The sequence below is a fragment of the Pangasianodon hypophthalmus genome, chromosome 9 (genome assembly GCF_027358585.1).
Source record: "Pangasianodon hypophthalmus isolate fPanHyp1 chromosome 9, fPanHyp1.pri, whole genome shotgun sequence".
In the NCBI taxonomy this organism is placed as follows: Eukaryota; Metazoa; Chordata; class Actinopteri; order Siluriformes; family Pangasiidae; genus Pangasianodon; species Pangasianodon hypophthalmus.
Window position 1 is genome coordinate 23,864,191 of NC_069718.1, and position 21,632 is coordinate 23,885,822.

The 21,632-nt window shown below is 40.4% G+C and overlaps 1 protein-coding gene across 10 annotated transcripts in view; it reads left to right on the forward strand.

Annotated features, from left to right (window-relative positions):
• The window catches only part of plxnb2b (plexin b2b), a 123,627-nt gene extending 102,528 nt beyond the window's left edge, over positions 1-21,099 (forward strand). For all 10 annotated transcript variants that reach the window (XM_053236618.1, XM_026920058.3, XM_053236619.1 and 7 more), the window contains 18 exons: positions 391-600; positions 778-957; positions 1,273-1,412; positions 1,567-1,667; positions 1,758-1,987; positions 4,990-5,171; positions 5,667-5,733; positions 6,295-6,441; positions 6,558-6,714; positions 8,182-8,282; positions 8,418-8,502; positions 8,686-8,837; positions 11,170-11,330; positions 16,100-16,247; positions 16,412-16,476; positions 17,250-17,325; positions 17,410-17,484; positions 17,987-21,099. In XM_053236618.1, coding sequence (XP_053092593.1) covers positions 391-600; positions 778-957; positions 1,273-1,412; positions 1,567-1,667; positions 1,758-1,987; positions 4,990-5,171; positions 5,667-5,733; positions 6,295-6,441; positions 6,558-6,714; positions 8,182-8,282; positions 8,418-8,502; positions 8,686-8,837; positions 11,170-11,330; positions 16,100-16,247; positions 16,412-16,476; positions 17,250-17,325; positions 17,410-17,484; positions 17,987-18,091 — 2,382 coding nt within the window. In that variant the 3' untranslated portion in view covers positions 18,092-21,099. The remainder of the gene's footprint in view (positions 1-390; positions 601-777; positions 958-1,272; positions 1,413-1,566; positions 1,668-1,757; positions 1,988-4,989; positions 5,172-5,666; positions 5,734-6,294; positions 6,442-6,557; positions 6,715-8,181; positions 8,283-8,417; positions 8,503-8,685; positions 8,838-11,169; positions 11,331-16,099; positions 16,248-16,411; positions 16,477-17,249; positions 17,326-17,409; positions 17,485-17,986) is intronic.
• The last annotated feature ends 533 nt before the right edge of the window (positions 21,100-21,632 follow it).

The following is a 21,632-nucleotide window of genomic DNA, read 5'->3' on the forward strand; positions in this document are numbered from 1 at the left end:
CTTATCATATAGTGTGCTCATACAGTTCTCTCTAAGCCATGCTGAAAAAAAATGACCCAGTCTAGAAATTTTCATACGTCTTTTGTAAATGTATGTAAAATATATGGCTGTTTAATTGGAACATGTCGTATAGACTGAGCAGCACTCTGGAATATTGCTGTGAGGGTTGAGTGGGTGAACTCCCACTCGGAGAGCAGCAAAGGGGAATGAGGGGAGAAATCTAATTCACTTTCATTTAGGAGCTGCATTAACACAGGGCCCGGCTGTTCGGCTTGATTAATACAGAGGGCAGCTCTAGTGAGTGGTCCTCTTTTTTCACCATGTGGGTGTTTGTGTGTGGAAATATATTGATTTGAATTTCATCGTGTTGCCTTTGTTCTGTCCTTTCAGTTCAGTCAGGATGCTCGCAGTAAGAACGACACCATGCTGCAGTTTCTCTCCCCTACCGTGAATAGAACATACGAGAGCCAGTCCTTCAGAACTTTCATCCAGCTGGACAACCTCATCGAGGAGCTGAAACCGTTTGATTACTACCCAGATCCCACCTTCAATGAACTCCCCAACAAAGTCATCCCAGAAAACAGCATGATTATTGTCACGGTGTGTCTTCTAAAAATACTTGCAAATCTTCTTTGTGCCGTTTGCTTTCAAATAGGTTTGCTTGCAATCCAGTTTCCAGTGTTATAAAGAAAAATGTAACGGATATTTTCAACAAGGAATTGTTGGGAAACATTTAAAAATGTAAATGTAATGTTGTGTAAAAAACACGTTGTCCAGGGTCGTGGTTTTTCCAAAGCCATGACAGCGAAGGAAGCGGAGGCATTCGTGGGTGATGTATCCTGTAACGTGAACACTCTTCAGGATGATAAGCTGTTCCTGGATCCACCCACCACCACCCCGAGATCTCGTTCCAAGAGACAGCGGAGAGACACGACATCTGAACCGCTAGACCTTCTGGTGGGTTCTCAGTTTACAGCTCCTCCTCTGCACCCTGTCATTCCTTACGTATTATATTTGGTGACTGATTCACTCACTTGGGGCTCTTTCATGTGTTATAAATTTTTTTTTATAAATGTCAGGAATCATATTAGGCGTATAACCCGAGTTATTTGAGAATTGAGTTATTAGATGAACACATGTTTTGTCTTGGTTTAGGGTAGCCTAATGGGAGTATGGCAGGAAATACTATGTAACATTAGTTGTTCCCAGGATGCCTTGCTTTGTGTGCATGGTAATTAAAGTCCTGACCTGTTATTTTGTTTTCCGTCACAGATTAAGTTTGGTAATGGTGAGTGGGTGGTTGGCTCTGTGCACTATGAGAGGAAGTACGAGGTGAAACTGGATACAATTATCATCCCTGCAGTTATCGTCCCAATGCTGCTGATCATAGCAGTCTCGATTGTGTGCTACAGGTAATCAGACTCTTTCCACCTTCATAGAGTTAGCTGATGGAGTTGTATGCAACATGAAATTATGGAATCTGTGATAATGATTTATTAGAAAGTTGGCACAAGACCACTTATGGACCCTTATTCCTTTCTATTTCTCAATCGGTTTCTGTTTAAGGAGGAAGAGCCAGCAGGCAGAGCGGGAGTATGAGAAGGTGAAGCATCAGTTAGAGAATCTGGAGGAGAGTGTACGTGATCGCTGCAAGAAAGAATTTACAGGTCATTAAACGCAAACCAATTACCAAAAATGATTAAAAAAAAACATATAGCTTTAGTCTTAAAGCAAATACTATCTGTGCTTCTCTGCAGACCTGATGATCGAGATGGAGGACCACACGAATGATCTGAGTGAGGGTCGCATCCCATTTCTGGACTATAAGACCTACACGGACCGTGTTTTTTTCCTGCCCTCGAAAGATGGAGCCAATGACGTCATGATCACCGGCAAGCTGAATATTCCAGAGTCCCGCAAAGCCATAGTGGCGCAGGCTCTTAATCAATTCTCCAACCTGCTGAACAGCAAGACCTTCCTCATCACTGTACGATGATGTTTTCACTCTCACACACAAATGCATTCACATTTCAGATTACCTTCGGTTATTTGGCTTCATTTTTGGCCCTAAGCAGTTTGCATCAGCCAGTTTTTGTGACAGTCAGACTTTATGTGTCTTCCCTGAGGCAGTAGCCATCAACTTAGATTAATCCCATGAAATATTAAGTCCTCTGATCACTGTATTTCCACCACCAAAATCCTTCATTCCACTTCTAATCCTGTTTTCAACCACAGGTCTTACTTAATAACGCCTTGTCAGTAAAGAGGAAAAGCAATTATTTTTGGTGTCTTTTGAGTTGGAGTAATGGCTTCCTAAATATAAATACAGCATAATTCACTTCTCAACTTCAGATAATTAAATCCCATTATTACACTTATAACACAAAGCTATTGCCGTTACCTACTGGGGATTTATGTTAATGGCGCAAGTAAATCTTTACTTTATTTAAATCTCATTTAATGCACACTCACATGTCTTAGGCTAAGGCTTTTACAAGGCTTTTACTAGATCTGAGCAAGATCTAGACCTAATAAACACTCTGGTGTTATCCTACAATTTACTCCATTACTAAAACAAATCGGCCCAGTTGTTTTAATTATATCAGAGCACTTAAAGGTAATTTTATCGATTGTTCATGAATTAATTAATTCATTCATTCATTTTATTTCTGTTATTCCAGTTGGGGGGTCACAGTGGCAATAGGGTAAAAAAGTCAGACCAGACCTGTCTAAGGGGATCTGAGATATTCCCAAGCAGACTGGAAGATATAATCGTTACAGTGGTTCCTGGGTGTGCCCCGGGGTCTTAGTCCAGTGGGACATGCCTGATACAGTTCTAGCTGAGCAGGTTAAGGAGTTCCTCAATTGCTCAACAATATCCACAGTAGAAATCAACACTTGCCTACACTTGTGCTTGCTCTCATCCATCCCTCCTGAGGCCAGATCTTGTTTGAGGCTTCTCCAAACTCGTCCCATGCCAGAACTTTCACTTCTGCAACTGCTTTTGCCACAGCGCTTCTGACTCTCCTATACCTCTCAGTAGAATCAGAGAGTGTTCAATTACTTGCAACGGCTTCAGTCTTCAACTTGAAGGCTTCCCTCACCATTGTGTCCACCAGTGCATCCTGCAGTTACCACCATGACAGGCACAGACAGTCTTTCAGCCCCAACTTTTATCAGCTGTCTCTACAATTGGTGACTTCAGCATGGTCGCTATGGTCTCTTCTCTCACCAAAACTTCTACTAGATGCTCCCAAGCAACCGGGAAGCCTCTCCTGGGTTTTTTCCTGGTAAATCAGTTCCCTGTGCAACGAATCCAGCTCACTAGCACTTGATAGCAAGCACCTTTGTTGATTACCTTCTCAAAACAGAGATTAATATGATGAATGGCATAGATTTAACCAAGTACTGTGTCTGTATATTAACTGATCTAAAGCCAAAGCCAAGTCACTCCTTAAACGGCAAAGGAACTAGTAGTTGAGAAGACTACCTCAAGGTGACAAGTTAAAATTTCAAGTTGGGGAGGGGAGGAATTTTATGTGACTTTTACTGATTGGAGGTGGGAAATTACAAGTTGCGACACCGCCTCGAGCGCAGCATTATAATTAACTTTGTGTTCGTAAGGGCTGTTAATGACAAAATTCGGCTTGGATAGAAGTCAAATAACATTTCACTGCTTGGATTCATATTCAGGAGGCAGTTCCTACCAGTCACACAACTCCAAGTATTGCTGTTATTCCCAACATGGAGTCAGTAGGGGGTACCCCCTCAAGCGGGTACCCTCACCCTGCTACTATTTCTCTAAGAGGGCAGAATACCCCGAAATGTTATTTGGTGCGAACAACAGAGTTTTCCTTTCAAATCTCATAGAGGCAACCCTCTTGTCCACTGGGAAAAACTCCAACTGCAATGCCTTCAGCTTGGGAGTGGTGCATTATCTTCACACCTACCTGAATCCTGTCTCCTGTGGGAACTCCAGAATAGGAGAGAAACCACCCCCAATCGAAAAGTTTCATACCAGAGCCCAGATGTAAAAGTAGAGTACTACTGTAGTATAGTAGATTATAGTACAGTATAGTAGAGGCCTAGTATAGTAGAGGCCTAATATATCAGTCCATTTTCCTTCTTACACACTAACTCAGACTCTTTCCCTGCCTTGTTTCCAAAGCCAGTTTCCTTTGCAAAAGTCTAGTCTATGTAATACTGTTCATCACATTTCCTACTGGAATTGCACCTGAGCCCCATTCTTCATCTTGCAGATTATGAGCTGACAAGATGGTTCCAGGTCGCCATTTCATACTGACTCCAACCAGGTTATGCGAGCAGTGCAGTGTTAGTGTGGAAGGTCGTGAGTTCAAATCCCGGCACTGCCAAGCTGCTACTGCTGGGCCCTTGAGCTAGTCCCTTAACCCTCAACTGCTCAGGTGTATAAAATGAGATAAATGTAAGTCGCTCTGGATAAGGGCGTCTGCCAAGTGCCATAAATGCCATAAACGTTACGTGAGTAGCCCAGTCTCCTGGTGCTGGCCTGTGTCTCTGAAACGCTAATCCGGACAGGGTACACTTTTTGTAACTTTAAAGTGTGGTGTTAGCATTTCTCTTTGGCTCACCTCTCCCTGTTAGATCAGTTTACCAGGTGTGGCCCGTGATTGGAGCATTTAGCTCCCAATAAGCTAGCCTAGAGGTACTCTGAAATACACAAGCCCATTCACCACGACAAGGTCGCAATCCACGAAAGTGTACTTTTATCATGTCTGTTTTACTGTTTTAATGTGTCTAATCTAAGCAAATATTACTCTAAGGTATGAAACCAAGATTGGAAATTAAGTTATAATTTCCATAATCATATAAAATATTTCATTAGTAATACTTCCAGCACACTCTCACCACACACTGGACACCCCACCAATATCCTGAGTGGTTATTGGTTTTCTATCCTAGGGAACACAAATAAACTAAACTGATTAACCTCTCTCACACTGTTTATAGTTTATCCGGACTCTGGAGGCTCGTCAAGACTTCAACGCGAGAGCCAAGGTGTACTTTGCATCTCTGCTGACCGTGGCCCTGCATGGGAAGCTGGAATACTACACAGACATCATGAGGACACTGTTGTTGGGGCTTATGGAGGAGTATGTGCAGAGTAAAAACCCCAAACTCATGCTGCGCAGGTGAGCTACCACTATCCCATCATTCCCTGAAAAACCCCAGCTGTATTCTGCTACTGGACTGTGCTGGAAAGTGCAGAACCGATCAGTTTGTTTGAATGTTTGTAATATTTTGGAACATATAGACTTTCTCCAACAAAAGATGCAGTCTTGTTAAGTTAATTTATTTTTATTTACAGAAATTCATATTGCTCTTCTTTCAGTTTTCTTCCCTAGAGCTTTAGTAAACATTGCTTATGAGCATTATATCAGATAAACATTTATCTTGGCTTTGCCTTGTTCACTAATCTGTTTAGCCATTCACTGGCCTGCCACTTTTTGCTAGTTTTAATTATAATTCTCAATCAGCCGGTGATCTACACTAATTATCCTGCTGCTTGATTACTCCATAATTGTTCATTAACTGCTAATCACTAACATTTGGCACATTTAGGGGTAAAAGAGCAAATAATTATTGGTTATATAATAAGCATGTGTGCATGTATTTTTCATCTCAAGGTCAGAGACGGTGGTTGAGAGGATGCTGTGTAACTGGATGTCAATCTGCCTCTATCAGTTCCTAAAGGTAATGCAGGCCTCAGCACAGCACCAACAGTCTTGCTGTCTCAGCTTCACTATTGTAAAAGTTTAATGCCTGAAATCAGCACTATGTAACACCATATTTCACAAAACAACATATTGTGATGTTAAGAAAATATATTACCATGTGGCTATTAATATATTTTAAAGGTAATACATATGGCTTGTGGGGATTTTCAGGTCTGTAAAGATCTTATTTGAAAGAAAAAAGTTTTCCAGAATATTCTAGCTAGATTAGGTTATTCCTTTCACTTGCTTATTTCCATAGAACCTTCTGAGACATGGCATTTATTAAACATTATGACTGTCATATTTAATAAATGTCAGGAATGACTCTGGTGGAGTTTTACTTAATGTTTGAGACCTAATACGAATACATAGCCATGCATATGTGAAGAGAAACTGAATATTGTTTTAGTCACAAGAAAGTCAGGTTACATTTCATACCGTAATTGATAAAGACAACCAGTTCTGAGTAAGTAGAGAGTGAAGGCCACTTTATAAGATGTTTGTATAACTGATTCTGCATTCTGTTTTATATCTGCAGGACTCTGCAGGAGAGCCTTTGTATAAACTCTTCCGAGCCATAAAGCATCAAATAGAGAAAGGCCCAGTGGATGCACAGGTGAAGAAGGCTAAATACACACTCAATGACACAGGCCTGCTGGGTGATGATGTGGAGTACTCCATGCTGGTAAGAGCTGGGTGTACCTTGGGCATAACCTTGATTTGCTTTTCTTGTACAAGAAGCTATAAATATATATGAACATTTTTCCCTGTTTCCCACTTTCAGTCTCTCTGTTATTTCAGACCCTACAGGTTTTGGTTCAGGGGGAGGGTCCTGACATCACTCCAGTGAAGGTGCTGGACTGTGACACTATTTCTCAGGTGAAAGAGAAGATCATTGAGCAGGTGTACAAAAACCTACCCTACTCACAGAGGCCAAAAGTGGATAGTGTCACACTTGGTAAGGCTGCAACAGTGTGTGCTTGCGTGTGTTGTTATTATTATTATTATTATTCATATTTTATAACTGTGTGTTTGGTGACCATGCCAAGATTCAGGTGGTCAGATGTTTTCTTAGTGGCTATAAATAGCTGCCCCTTTCGGGTGCCGTATTTGTGCCAGGAATACAAAGTGGATTGTTGCTTCCTGCTTCCTTGACTATAAGATGAAAGACTTCCTGTCAAATCTATACACTATGTGGCCAAAAGTATGTGGACACCTGACCAGCACACCCATATGTATTTGTTGAACATTTCATTCCAGATTTAGTCCAGTCTTTCCTGTTATAATAAGCTCCACTCTTCTGGGAAGGCTTTCCACTAGATTTTGGAGCGTGGCTGTGTGGATTTGTGTTCATTCAGCTACAAGAGCATTAGTGAGGTCAGGCGCTGATGTTGGTGAGGAGGTCTGGGGTTCAGTCAGTGTTCCAGTTCATCCCAAAGGTGTTCAGTGGGGTTGAGGTCAGGGCTCTGTGCAGGACACTCGAGTTCTTCCACTCCAACCTTCACACACCATGTCTTCATGGATCTTTGTGCTTTGTGCACAGGGGCATTGTCATGCTGGAACAGGTTTGAGCCTCTTAGTTCCAGAAACTCTAATTCTACAGCATACAAAGACATCCTAGATAATTCTGTGCTTCAAACTTTGTGCCAACAGTTTGGAGAAGAACCACTTTTGGCTCTGATATTCAGGTGTCCACAAACATGATGGAAATAACTTAATTAGCATTAGCATTTGTTGCTAAAGATGGTATAGAACAAGTCAAGAGCTGCTGTTTTTGTGCCTAGAGAAGCTTCATACACTTAACTTGTGTCCAAATACTATTACATTCTCTCTCTGACTTTCATGCAGGAATTGGAAATACCGAAACTGTATATCACACAACTGACCACTTTCACTGCAAAAGGATTTTTTTCCCCCATGAACTACATATACAGAGTCATTAGCTTGTTTGCTTGCTAGCAGTAATGTCACAGCATCAGGGTCAGCAGTCTATTATAGATGAAGTAGCTGGCTACAGTACACCTAATTTGAACAAAGCAAACCAAATATTTATGAAATATTAAATATTTTATTCTAAGCATTAGTATTTTACTTGTTACACATCTTTTTGTCCACGTCTTTTTGTTTTGAAAAGCAAATTGAATTCGATCGCTGAGCCTTTGGAGTAAGCTCTGTTCCTGAAGTATACAGTACTGCTGATCCTTTAGGTCTCCAGTGTCTTATTTAACAGCCTTGACTTGAGCTGTATCGTGTTACAGTGGCCTTTAGATAAAGGTAGGGTTTCCCCTCAAGGGAAAAGTGGCAACAGAGAAGTTAATAAAGGTGTGTTTAGTATTGGTACACTGAGTAAACCCAGCATTAGAGGCTGTATGTTTTTTGTTTCAGCCTGAAACACTCTCTGAAAGATTCTCTTGCCCCTCCACAGAGTGGCGCCCCGGCTCCACAGGGCAGATCCTGTCAGATCTGGATGTGACCTCGCAGAAAGAGGGCAGATGGAGACGCCTTAACACACTAGCACACTACAACGTGAGTATCACGCCTTATTGTCAGGTTAGACACCTAGCACTTTTGCAGCTGGGTGTCAGTGGTAAGTTTATTTACAGAGAGTTTATTTAGCTCTGAGAAACGGCTTGAAAATCTGTGTATGTGTATGGCTTGCAGGTTCGAGATGGTGCCATGCTAATCCTTTCCAGGGTTTTACACACACAGCAGTCGTACGACCAAAACCACGACAACCACGAGGAGCGTAAGTGGAAACGGTTCTCTGTTCAAGAACGCCATTAGTTTGATTGGATTTTAGAATCTCACGCTGTTGACCATACACTTCGTTATATATCCACACACACTGCCTTGTGAATGTGTAGCATGTAGATAAAGCGCACCAACAGCTGCACCACACGCCTACATAATCCCTTCTCTTTCCTCATAGGAAATGCCCTGCTGGAGGATGATAAAGTGTTCCATCTGGTCAGGCCGGCTGATGAGCTGGATGACGTGAAGTCAAAAAGAGGCAGCATTAAGGATAAGTCCATGACCAAAGCCATCACAGAGATCTATCTCACTCGTCTGCTCTCGGTCAAGGTAGACTCCATGTCCACATCAGGAAAACACATATCCAATTTTACACATCCAGAACCTTCTACTGTAACTAGTTTCAGTGCGAAAGGTGGCCCAGATCAAATCTTCAGGTGGAAAATCTCATTTGCTAGTTGAAACAAAATGCAGAATTTAGTGAGCCTGCCTCGGTGGCAGTTCTCTGCTTCAATGGCAAATGTCCTTATACACCTAAACTCTAGAGCTTCCGTCAAGGGATTGAAGCTTATACCTGCCATCTGCCCAGTTTGTGTAAATGCTTTCCTGTGTGATTGGCTATCTGATGTGTATTCATGTTTTCACTGCAATAAATTTGGCAATTAGAGCACGTTTCACACTCGTCAGGTTTGGAGCTCAGCAAAGTAAACAAAAGAAGGGTCTTCACCAAAGACTGTTCCGGTCCGTCTAGCGCGCAGCACAAATCAATATGTTTTCAAGGCAGCAGTGCATGATTGTGTTAGACACCCATGGCATAAAGATTAGCATGACTTTCTATTGAATGTGCTGGGATTATGATGATCTGACATTTACACAGTATGATAACTATGCAAGTCTCCAATATGTCAGGATATATTACAGACATGAGATGACAAAATTATAGAAGCTAAACTACACCTAAAATGTTTACAAATGTTGTATGTTTACCATGCACCTACACTCTATCATTGATGCTACATTCATGATTTGTAATGGACATGAGTATTTGAAAAAGCATAAATAGGATTTCACAAGATTCTATTTGAAAAACCTTGTAATATCACAGTTACACAAGTATTCAGATCCTTGGCAGTGATTACTGACTTCTTCAAGGGCATGGCGCTGCAAGCTTGATACACAAGGATTTGGGTATCTTCTCCCATTAATCTCTGCAGAACATCGCAAATTTGATGAGGTGCATCATTGTACCGCCATTTCAGGTCTCTTCAGGGGTCCTGAAGCCACTGTCGCAGTGCACTGTGTTTTGGACGACCATCATGTTCAGAGGTGAACATTCGGCCAAATATGAAGTCTTGAGAACTCTTAACCAGGTCTTCCTCGAGGATATTTTTTTATTTTTGGATCCTGACGGGCCTTCCAGTACCCGGAGCTTATAACCATCCACAAACCATGATGCTGCCACCACCGTGCTTTACTGTAGGGATGGAATTGGCCAGGTGATAAGCGATGCCTGGTTTCCTGCACATGTAACACTAGGCATTCAGGTTTAATAAAGGGTTTAATCTTGGTTTCATCAGAAAACAGAACCTCTTGACAAACTCCAAGTGATTCATCATGTGTATTGGAGTGAAGCTGGATTGTTAGAGTGCTGCAGAGATGGATGCCCCTTTTCTACATAGGACCGCTGAAGTTTGTTTGCTTAGTTTGGCTAGCTGGCCAGCTCAAGGAGTCTCGGTGGTTCTAAACTTACCGTATTTATGAATGACAGAAGCCACTGTGTTCTTCAAGACTTTCAAGGAGTCACACGTTTTTTTTGTACTCATCCCCAGGTGTGTGCTTCAACACAACCGTGTCTCTGAGGTCTACAAAACAATTCCTTTCACATCATGGCTTGTTTGTTGCTCTGTCATGCATTGTCAGTCGTGAGGCTTTGTATAGACAGAGTTGTGCTTTTCCAAGTCATGTCCAATCAAGTGAATTCACCACAAGTGAACTTTAATCACCTCCTAGAAAGAACTCAAGGAGGATCAGTGGAAATGGGGGTGGACCGGAGCTCTTTTTCTAGGGTCAACAGCCTGAATGCCTCTGTAGATTTTATATTTTTTTCCTTCTCTATTGTATTTTTTTGCATATAGATGAGGGGAAAAAAACCCAAATTGAAATGATACAGTTATATAGTAAGTCTGCAATGTAATAAAATTAGGAAAATGTTAGTAATGTGCTTAAGAGTATAAAATTAAATAATTAGTTATAACGTAATAAACAACATGTAGTATGAGGAAACGTAAAGTAGTCCAGTTATTATAATGAAAATATTAATAGTATTTAAAGTAAGCATTGTGCAGTTTGTGAGCATAATTTGTCCAGACATTGCTTTCTCATCAGTGTTTGTGTATCTCACTCAGTGTGTCATTAAGACTCAAGAATGAAGAAGAAGAAACCTTTATTTGTCACATATACATTACAGCACAGTGAAGTTTTTTTCCTCACATATCCCAGCTTGTTAGGCCCAACAGTGGCAGCTGCTGGGGCTTGAACCCACTACCTTCTGATCAGTAACTCAGAGCCTTAACCATTGAACTACTGTTAGACATTATTAGATGTAGCAATGTTGATTAGTTCCACAGCATTTATGCTTCTCTGTGTGTGTGTGTGTTTTCAGGGCACGCTGCAGCAGTTTGTAGATGACTTCTTCCGCAGTGTTCTCTGTTCAGGAACCGTGGTGCCACCTGCCATTAAATACTTTTTCGACTTCCTAGACGAGCAGGCCTTAAAACACGAAAATGTGGATGAGGAGACCATCCACATCTGGAAGACCAACAGGTACATCTGTGAGAAAAGATTTGAAGTACTTGTGTGGTTTGGGTTCGATGCGCAGTGTGCATATGCAATTGGGATTGTTTCAGGCGTTACACACTCATACACACACTCAGCAATCCTGCAGGAGTGTGACCCGCTCTTTTACATTCTTGGTATCTAATCTTCTCTTGGGACTTTGCTGCATAAATTAATGTCAACTCCATGTTTATTTATTCTCACTGATGAGTTGTTGTGGTTGCAGAAAGACCGGCACCGGTTAGAGCAATGTGAATAAGGATTATGAGTAATATCATCAGACTACTGGCTTCACGTGCTTGTTTTGTTTTTGTTAATCCAGCAGAGACCGTTCTTATTAAATAGGAATCCGCCAAACAGCCAAATAAACATAGTAATTATGTCCCTGGTTAATTTAATTGTGCTGTTATTACACACTCTTTTTATTTTGTTGTTGTTCTCTCGCAGCGCAGAGGGACACATCAAGCCAATGTAAATTGCAGAATTGCCCATATCTATTAGCTTGGCTTTAAAACACATGGCAGCACATGTGCAGGAAATGCTTCAGCCCTGTTTTGTAATTCACTAGTAGTGCAGCCTTGTTTATGGAAGTTTGCGCGTGTAGTGTTATCACAATAACTTACTTTGCCCTCGATACCTCACTAGGTACCACGATACTGGCACTCAGAAAATGCAGTTTAATGTATAATGTTAAATAATTGAAAGTGCACATAAACAGTGAAGAAACAAATTAATAAATGAAGTGCAAATATCATATATTTTTATCATTTAATCTTTTTCAACATTTTAATGAAGAGTTCAAAATGTTACCTGTTAATGAAGAGCATGGATGGACTTGGATTTTTATGCTTTTATTAGCCTTAATTATCTAAAAAAAAATTCAAAAATTAAGTTAAAATATAGCAGGTTACCTCAGGAGTGGGCAATATGATGAAAATATCATATCACGATTCTAAAAGACATCTCTATGAACCATGTTATGTATCACAATATAACAAAAACCCAGCAAAACAGTAATATTTAATGATTTAATGTCTACAAATATATTTTATAAAATAAAATGAACATATATACACGCATGTATATACATATATATGTGTGTGTGTGTGTGTGTGTGTGTGTACATATATATACAAAATTGTAACATTTTGTAATTTTAAAGAATAAGTACAAAATTCTACTTAAAGGAAGTTATAAAAAAGTTTAAAAAGGATATCATGATATCACAATAAGTTTATTGTGACATTATTTATCATGATATCGATATATCACCCAACCCTAATTTACATTATATCTTTATTGCGTAATTTGTATATGTCATTAATATATGTGATATATGTGATATGTGATATATGAGATGCGATTCCAAAGAAAACTACATGTTGCTAATAGGATTTGTTGAGTGTGATTATGCGTTAGAGAGCAGCATTCTCCTCTGTCCTGTCATGGTGTGTGTGCCGCAGTATTTAGCACATGTTTATCTGTGGTTCTGTTTAAGCACCACTTAATATTACTGGGTGTCTTCTGCGTCCTTGACCAGAATAGTGATCCAAATAAGATGGTAGAGAAATTAGATTTTACTGATGAGCTCACTCATAAAGAGCATCATATTCTCTGAAGCGGAATGACTAGGCTGAGCTGACATTTACGCGCGAGCGTATGATTGTGGAACGATGTTGGTGTTCTGTCACCACAGAGTCCCGCTGTGTGTGCTCAGTTCAGTACAGTTCCGCTAAGCACTGCTGTCTCGTGATGACACACAATAACGTGTCCTTACGGCTCATAAATTAATGTCATATAGGAACAGGCATACAGCTGCCTCATTAGTACCTGGGGTGCGAATTCTGAGTAAGATTACTGCTACTGTAATGATAATATACTGTACTAGTGTTGCTAAAAAGTCTACTGCTGAAGTAAGAGCTGATAGGTTTAACAAGTGAATGTGCCTGTATGTTGATTCATCTAAAGCAAATACTTGTATACACAGTAAAACTTATTTCAGGGTAAGAAGTGCTACTATTATTTACTGCTGTGAGCAGTCATGTTGTTTTGACGTCACTTGCTGAACTCTTAGGAACTCGGAGTTGAGGAGACCGTCCTGAGTTCCCGAGTAGGAATTCTGAATTGTGTTTGCTAGAGGTCATAACTCGTAATTCCTGACCTCCAACTAGGAAAAACCAAAGATGAATTCTGAATTTAGTTATGACCGCTAGCAAATGCAGCATTATTACTAATAACAGATAGCTACAGTAGTGTGTTAGTCAGGTGGCCAAAATGAGCCTCTAGAACAGTTTCAATGCACGTTGAATGTTATGTAACAAATACCCAGTATCAGTATCGGGCCAATACACACACGTGTATACACACATACTGTACATAAATTTCAAATAATGCACGGTCAACAAAGAGCAGTTTGAGGAAGCATACTTTATTAGACTCAGTATTAAATAGCTCTAGGTTACCTTCCCAGTCATGTGTAGCTTTTTGTTCTTTACCTCCCTTTCCTTTTATTTTCTAATGTAACTATTAACTATTATTATGCACTAAATTAGTTTCTCTCAGGGGGTGGGTGGAAGTGTTCTAATCAGCCAATCAGCTGTCAGGGGTTGCTCGTGCCATCTTACTGGCTCTCCCTCTGAAGATAGCTTTTCTATCAGCGTATGTTCAATAGCTGTTCTAATTAGCACCAACAAAGCTAACTGAAGGGTAGCAGTTATTGGGGCAGGATTTATCATGATTATATTCCAAATAAATAATTTCATTCTACATGCTACCATCAGTACCATTTTATAGGTTTGAAATAAAAAATAAACATAGCAAAGTTGAATATTTTAAATAAAAAAAAAAAGGAAAACAAAACTTGACAAACTCAGGTTCATGGTAAACCAGAGACAGGTGTCTACTTAGGTAGATGTGGACAGATATGCAACATCTGTCACCGGCTTCATCAGTAAGTGTGTAGGCGATGTTGCACTTGCAGAGGATCTGCACTCTGGTAAACCAAGAACCATGGATGGACAGTGAGGTTTTCCTTCCAGGTCTCAAAACTGGAAGACAGGGAGGCACTGAGAGCAGGTAGACATCATCTGAAGTTGTGCATCAAGACTTCCAAACACAACTAGCCTGCAAATTGGGGCTTATTTCATCAACAACGCTAACCTATAGAACATGTGGCAGGGGATCCAGGGATCTGGCAACTGACTATAAAAGTAAAGTAAAGAAGTAAACGCCTTCCTTCCTGAAGACTTCAACACATTTCATTCCCCATTTGAAGCCAACCATTCTGAGCTAACCAGTGACTGCTCAGCCCTCTTAGAAGACCCAGCACTCACTCCATCTATGGAAGAAGTAAGGAAATGCCTGATGAGAGTACACACACGCAAAGCTGCAGGTCCCCACAGCCTCCTGGGAAAGTACTGAGAGCAGAGTCTTTCTCCGGTCCAGGGCACAGTCCACCATTCCTGTGCCCAAGAAATCCCCAGTAACATCCCTCAACGACTGTCCTACCATTGCGCTCTTTCAAAGACTGGTCTTGGCACATGTTAAGACTAGCCTTCTCAGACCACTGAATGTGCACCAGTTACCACACAAACTGCACAAACGGATTCATTGAAGATGCAGTACCTTTGATCATACAAAAGGCACTAACAGCCTTGAAGGAAACGAGCACTATGTAACTGTTTATCGGGTTCCTGAGTGGTGCAACAGAAAAGTGTTTGTCCTATTGTCAAGAGATCGTGAATTAGAATCCTGTCTGTGGCCAGGAGTCTAAGAGAGCAAAATTGGCCGTGCTCTTCGGGTGGTAGTGATGGCATTCCTCTCTCCTCTGTTACTCAGAGCAACACTAACCAATTGTGGGTGTGCATGAGCTTATTCATGCAACTGATTTAGACCTTCCCAAGTGTAAAAATGCAGTGGCTGGCTGCACATGTCTCACAGGAAGCATGTGTTAGCCTTCCCACTCCTCGGTTGGTAGTGTGACTAGCTAGTGGGTGGGAAATAAGCAAATTGGGAGAAATCTCCCCCGCTGTACACCCATGACTGTGTCGCCAAGCATGACTCAAGTTTGCTGATGACATGACAATAGTGCGCCATCAGTGATGAGAAAGAGTGGTGCACTGTCAACGAAATCTCTCTCAATGTTAGTAAAAACAAGATGGGTATTGCCTTCCAAACACAATTCCCTACACTGTTCACTTGTGTATATGTATAATTAAAACAATATTCAATTGAAGTACTTAAATCCAAAAGTAAACATGCTATGATTTAGTTCTTTTGTTGCAGTAAAGGTGCACTGTAATGAGGGAAGCTGTAATTACTTTATAATCTCATTAGTACCAGTACTGAAAAATGTCTGAGGTAGCAGAACTTTGTCAGTGCTGGTATCCCATGCAGTCTGAGTGTGATGGAGGGTTTTTATAAGTGTTCAGCAACAATGTGTGTCCACTTAATTATTATAATGCAGATGTTTAAAAGAAAATGTATGTCATTTTTAAAGTACAGTGGGAATGCACTAAGTTTAAGGATGAATATGGATTTTTTTTTAATCGGAATATTTTATGTGACTGCAGGCGTTGGATCAGTATTCAGCTGAGCCAAATTCATTAAATCCCCGTACAGCTTTCTTCATTTGAACAGCTTGCCATATTAGGCCTGTTGGGAGTTACAATCACTGCTAGAACTAATAATGATTCGGGCTTCACTGCCTAAGGTTATATTCTAAGGTCATCTCTTTCTGTCTCTCTTTCTCTCTGCAGTCTCCCTCTTAGGTTCTGGGTGAACATTCTGAAGAACCCTCATTTCATCTTCGACGTCCATGTGACAGAAGTGGTTGATGCCTCATTATCGGTCATTGCTCAGACCTTCATGGATGCCTGCACTAAATCGGAGCACAAACTCAGCAGGGTGAGTCACATGACAATGGTTTTGCTGTTGCCTAAACAGTGGGATTTGAGCAGAGAGAGCTGGTCCTAGATCGATGTAAAACAGGCACGAGTGCCAGGAGCTAAAATCACACAATGACTACAGAGAATACATATGGTCCAATAACATTTTCCTATTTCCTCCAGGACTCCCCAAGCAACAAACTTCTCTATGCAAAGGAGATCTCCACGTATAAAAAGATGGTGGATGAGTAAGTCTTATATTTATAAATTATACTTATCACTTGTAAGTATTTTGTTTACAGTCCCTTATGTGTGTATGTAACAGATGCCTTGGTTCCTGATATAAAACAAAGCATGGCTAAATGTCTCAAGGTCTCATTGCAACTTTCCTCCCCCTTTATGTGCCATGTCCACACTAATAATGCATTTTCATTGCAAAATGTTTTTTGTCCACATTGATATTTTTACACAGAGATGATAGGATGATAGGAAAACTTTTGTACCGAGCACACAGTGATAGTGCCTGCTACATGAGCCATTTGTGCAGTTGTTTATGTGGTTTTGATGCGTCGTGCTCCAGCAAAGACGGCTAAGTTAAGTGACTACAGCAAGGCTCTTGGTGCAGTCAGTAATGGATTTGAGGTCGGTTGTATAAGAGTGAATACAAAATATTGTCGCACAGAAACAGTGAGAGACTAAGATGGCACCAGTTGGAGTTAAAATGAATTCAAGGGACGACAGACGACAGGTATTCATATATCTCCGGTTTTGCCATCCATCCTAAAGCACCAAAGGTTTATCGGCCCTAGAGATCATTTTCAAAAAAATGTCTGTTTTGTGATATGCAGTTTTTGCTGTTTTTAGAATCATTAAAAAAAACCTACAGTTGTTTCTTATTTAGTCTAAAAACTAGACGGAAATTTATGGCATGAACCCCTTTGTTTAGTTTTAAACTAAAGGCTGATGACTAACATTCTTTCATAAGGTCATTACTAATAAAGCGATTGTATCAATCCCACAGCTACTACAAAGGAATCCGACTCATGGTGCCAGTCAGTGACCAAGACATGAACACACACTTAGCTGAAGTGTCACGGGTGAGAGTGCCTCCTTTCTGCTTTCCTCTAGTTCCCTAAATGCCTCCTGTGCACCTCTTTAATGATGTGCTTTGCCTCCTGTAGGCCCATACCGACAAACTGAATACACAAGTTGCCCTCCATCAGCTGTACCAGTACGCCAGCAAATACTATAAGGAGGTAAAGTGCTTACACACGCACTATTCTCAGGATGGATGCTAATAGAGTACATGGTGCAAATAGAGTTTCTGAAGTCTAGTGTTCTTGTGGTGGCTTTAATACCTTTACATCTTTTCAACCTTGTTTTAATGTGACTTTCACTCTTGTTCAATTTCTCATTTCATCTCTCTCTGTCTCTGTCTCTGTCTTTGTCTCTTTCTCTCTCTCTCTCTGGCTTTCGCTCTCTCTCTCTCTCTCTTTTTCAATCAAATTATTATGATGTTCTAATCAATACATGTTTGTGCATTTATCTACCTTTTTATTTATGCTTTTAACTATTTAATTTTTATCTATTTATTTATTTAAATAGGTATTAAAAATGCTATTTATTTGATGTAAAAATGGTGGACACATCATGAATGGTTAAAATAAAGGACTGTCAAAGTCAAGTCTCTCTCTCTCTTTCTTCTCTCTCCCTCTCTCTCTCTCTCCCTCTCTCGCTCTCCCTCCCTCTCTCCTACAGATCATCCTGGCTCTGGATGAAGACCCTGCAGCTCAGTGTAAGCAGCTCACAATGCGACTCCAGCAGATAGCCGCCGCTCTCGAGAACAAAGTGACAGATCTCTAACCCGTCCACAGAGAGACAGACGGAGAGAAAGAGATTGACGTGCAACGAAACCGCCACTGGTCACGTCAGACTCAAGTCTCTGGGGCAGAAGAAGGAACAATTAAAGCATAAAAGTCCCTTGGTGTGTAATTAGCATATAAATATAATCAGATGTTGAATTTCTTCCTGTGTAGAGAAAAAAAAAAAGGTTTTAAGAATTGTATTATATATTTTTTTTAATGTGCAGTCTTTATGCGGAAAGCTTTATAAGGAAGAAATAACTTTTTAAATTGACAGCCTTGTGTTGATTTTGTTTATAATGTCTCTGTATAAATGTGAGGTGTGTGTGTGTGTGTGTGTGTGTGTGTGTGTGTGTGTGTGTGTGTGCGAGTGCAAGTGAGTTGACTGCCAATTGCTCACACACACGATGCCTAAATTCTGACCAAAAGGGAGCTGCTCAGTCATTGGTATTGAGCACTGTTGTGTGTGTGTGTGTGTGTATGTCCGTGTGTGTGTGTGTGTGTGTGTGGAATCATGACTTATGCATTGTTCAACCAAACATCATCAAATATGGTCGTTGTCTGAAAGCACACAGACGGTTTTCCCAGCAGGGGTTGCTTGTGTTTTTCTATTGATTCAGACCTGCTGAGCTTTTGGTGTCGCCTTAGGAACCGGAGGAAACACTGAAAAAGCCAGTGTTATGATCCATAGCAGCACATTTCCTGTCCATACCCTTAATTCACCAAAACAGCACAGACGAGATTTCGATTAAGGCAATAGTATTCAAACTGAAAAGTTTCTCAACACAAGGCATGTCATTTTTCTACGTAAAGTAACGTATTCTGAAAAAAAAGGTCCTTTATTTGTGTACAGCCATTGTTCATATCAGGAATACGGTTATTGTTATATGTTGTTCAGTGCACAAGTTTAGTTCGTCTCAGAAAAAGACGGTAACATTTTATGGTGCAACGTACTAAAAATTGATGGCAATTCATTTCCGAGATGATTACAGCATACCTGTATTTCCTCTAAGAATTGCTGCAACGTGACTGAATCAAATGCTCCATTGACTTCTTTAATATAAGCTCATCCTAATATCATAAAACCGCTCGACTGGAGGTTTTGTCCAGGACATGAGTTTGAGTTTCACGTTTTTCCCCCCAAATCTCCACCATTTTCTAAACATTTCACAGTATGTACATTTTCATTGCTGACCTTTTGCTAGTAAGTACACAATTCTGAGGGCTGATAGACTTTTTGTTCTCCAATGAACGAAACCTGTTGCTTTCAAATATTAGCATCTTCTGTGCACTCGAACGATTCAATCCTCTACTTCAGTCACGTGCAGAAATTAGTGACGGAGAAAAGCACTTAGGAACAAGTGGCCGCTTACGGCTCGGTACTAAACTAAATGGTACTTTTTAACTGATCTGGATTGCATCATGTTAATTGGAAAAGAACATAAATGTGTCACATGATAACGCCTGCTTTGCTTTTTTTTTTTGTTTGTTTCATTATTTGTACTCATACCTCTAGATGTCATAAACGTAAGCACCAAATACTGCAATACACAGAAATCCTTCTCACTGTTGTTGAGTACTATAAGCTTTTAAGGTAGCCTCTTTCTTTTTCTATGAAGCTGTTCAATGTTGTTCTCTTTGTTGATCCAGGATCAGTTTTGAGATCTCTCAAAACTCTATAGTGACTGAGATTAGGATTTTGGTCAGCCAAAACTGGTTCTTGATCACCACAAATCCCTTTTTTTTAATCCTCTTTTTGAGCTGTACCTCTCAGGGCTTGTCTTGCCCCTGATTTTACTGCCAGTCGGATACATTTCGGTCTCTGAATAGTGGGAGTTCCTCTTTGAAGTAATGCTGGTCTGTTTTGTCGCTGAACAGTGTGGGGCATTGTGAAGAAGCCTTGTGGCGCTTGGCACTGCCCACTCAATTCCCCTGCGCTGTAATGAAAGCAGCGGGAGCCGTGTTTGATCTTAATTGCATGTGGGCTGCTGACACCGTGCTTTTCAAAACGCGCGCAATATTCCTCATTTTTCATTTCTGTTCACAACCACAGACCAAGCCCTTATCCCGTATAGCTCAATGTAAAGCTTCTTCAGCCTTTCTTTCACCAAAACGTGCCTTAAATGATACGTGTTACACCTTTTTGTTGATTATCGATGATATTGGTGATAATGGCGAGTTGTAGTCATAGGGCGCTTGCAGTGTATTTGCAGCCGTGGTGTTGAGTGTAAGTAGGATCATTTTGTGCCGTAGTCACAATGTGCCAATAGGCTAATCAAATAAGAGAGAAAAAGGCAGTTTTTATATTAGTGTGCATCTTTGGGGCGTCTATGGCTTGTATTGTGTGTGTGTGCGTGTGTGTGTGTATGGGTGGGTGTGTGTGCTTTTGTAGTTGTATTGGGAACAAGCTTAGATTAGTCTGAACTAAACTAAGCTGTGGTGAATGTAAAATAATTCCCCCAAAGCATCTGCGACTTTGCTTTTTATTCCTCATCCAAAAGGAGAATCTTCAATAGAAGTGTTGAGTAGCACAGGGTGTTTCACTGTTGTGTTATCCCTTAGAGCTATAATTTGTTTCTATGCTATTCCATAGTGTGTATGAAAAATATCTATACTCGATGACCTTCTTACTGCTGTGCAGTTATTTTTATTCTTTCATGTCCTATGATATTATATGCCTTTGTATCAACAGAAAAGCAAATCTGTCAACAATGTATTCTTGTGTAATATCCTATGCATTGAAGTCCTGGAAAATGGCGATATGTTGTGCTGTTATCAAGATGTTTTTTTTCCCCCCTTGTGGTTGTATAGTGAACCAAGATTCCTGGGACTGTAACGTACAGTAAGGCAGGAGAATAAAGATTAGCCAGGGCTCTTTCAGGCCTGGCACCTCAGAAGAGTTCTTACATGCCTAATCTGTTTGTACTGAAGTGCTCGCCACTCAGCAAGGGTCAAGGCCTGACAAAACACCTTGCGCCCTTACATCAATAAAGAGACACTTCCATTTCATCGCCTCTCTCTCTGTGGTTTTTTCTCACTGAATGAACAGCTTTGATATGACTCGACTGCAGTTGAACTGCTGTGTAACCTATAAATGAGTTCGTGTCCTTATTAATGTTGACGAAAAAGGTGCTCAGTCAGTGAGCAGACTGTAATTATGATGAATATTGTCATTGTTTACTGTTAATGAACTTTTGCATGGCCATCTTTTCATTATAGGAAATATGTCAGCGTATATATGTGTGTTTCACAGTTGGTTAAAATACTTAAACTTCAGTATTAATAAATACTTCACTTTAACTGGAAGCTACCGTAAGAAAATTAGGTATAATAGTCAAAAGAATCTGCATCTAAAGCAACAAGAAATAAACAATACCTGCAAAGCTTTATTCCAGGGATCCCAACAATGGCCCAGAAAAGCTCAACCAAAGGAAAATTAATTAAATCACTGAATAAATAAATAATTCTAAAAAAAAAAAAAAGATGAAAGCCGACACTGCTTTGTGCCGAAGCGAGAAAAATCAAAGCGAAGACAAAATCCC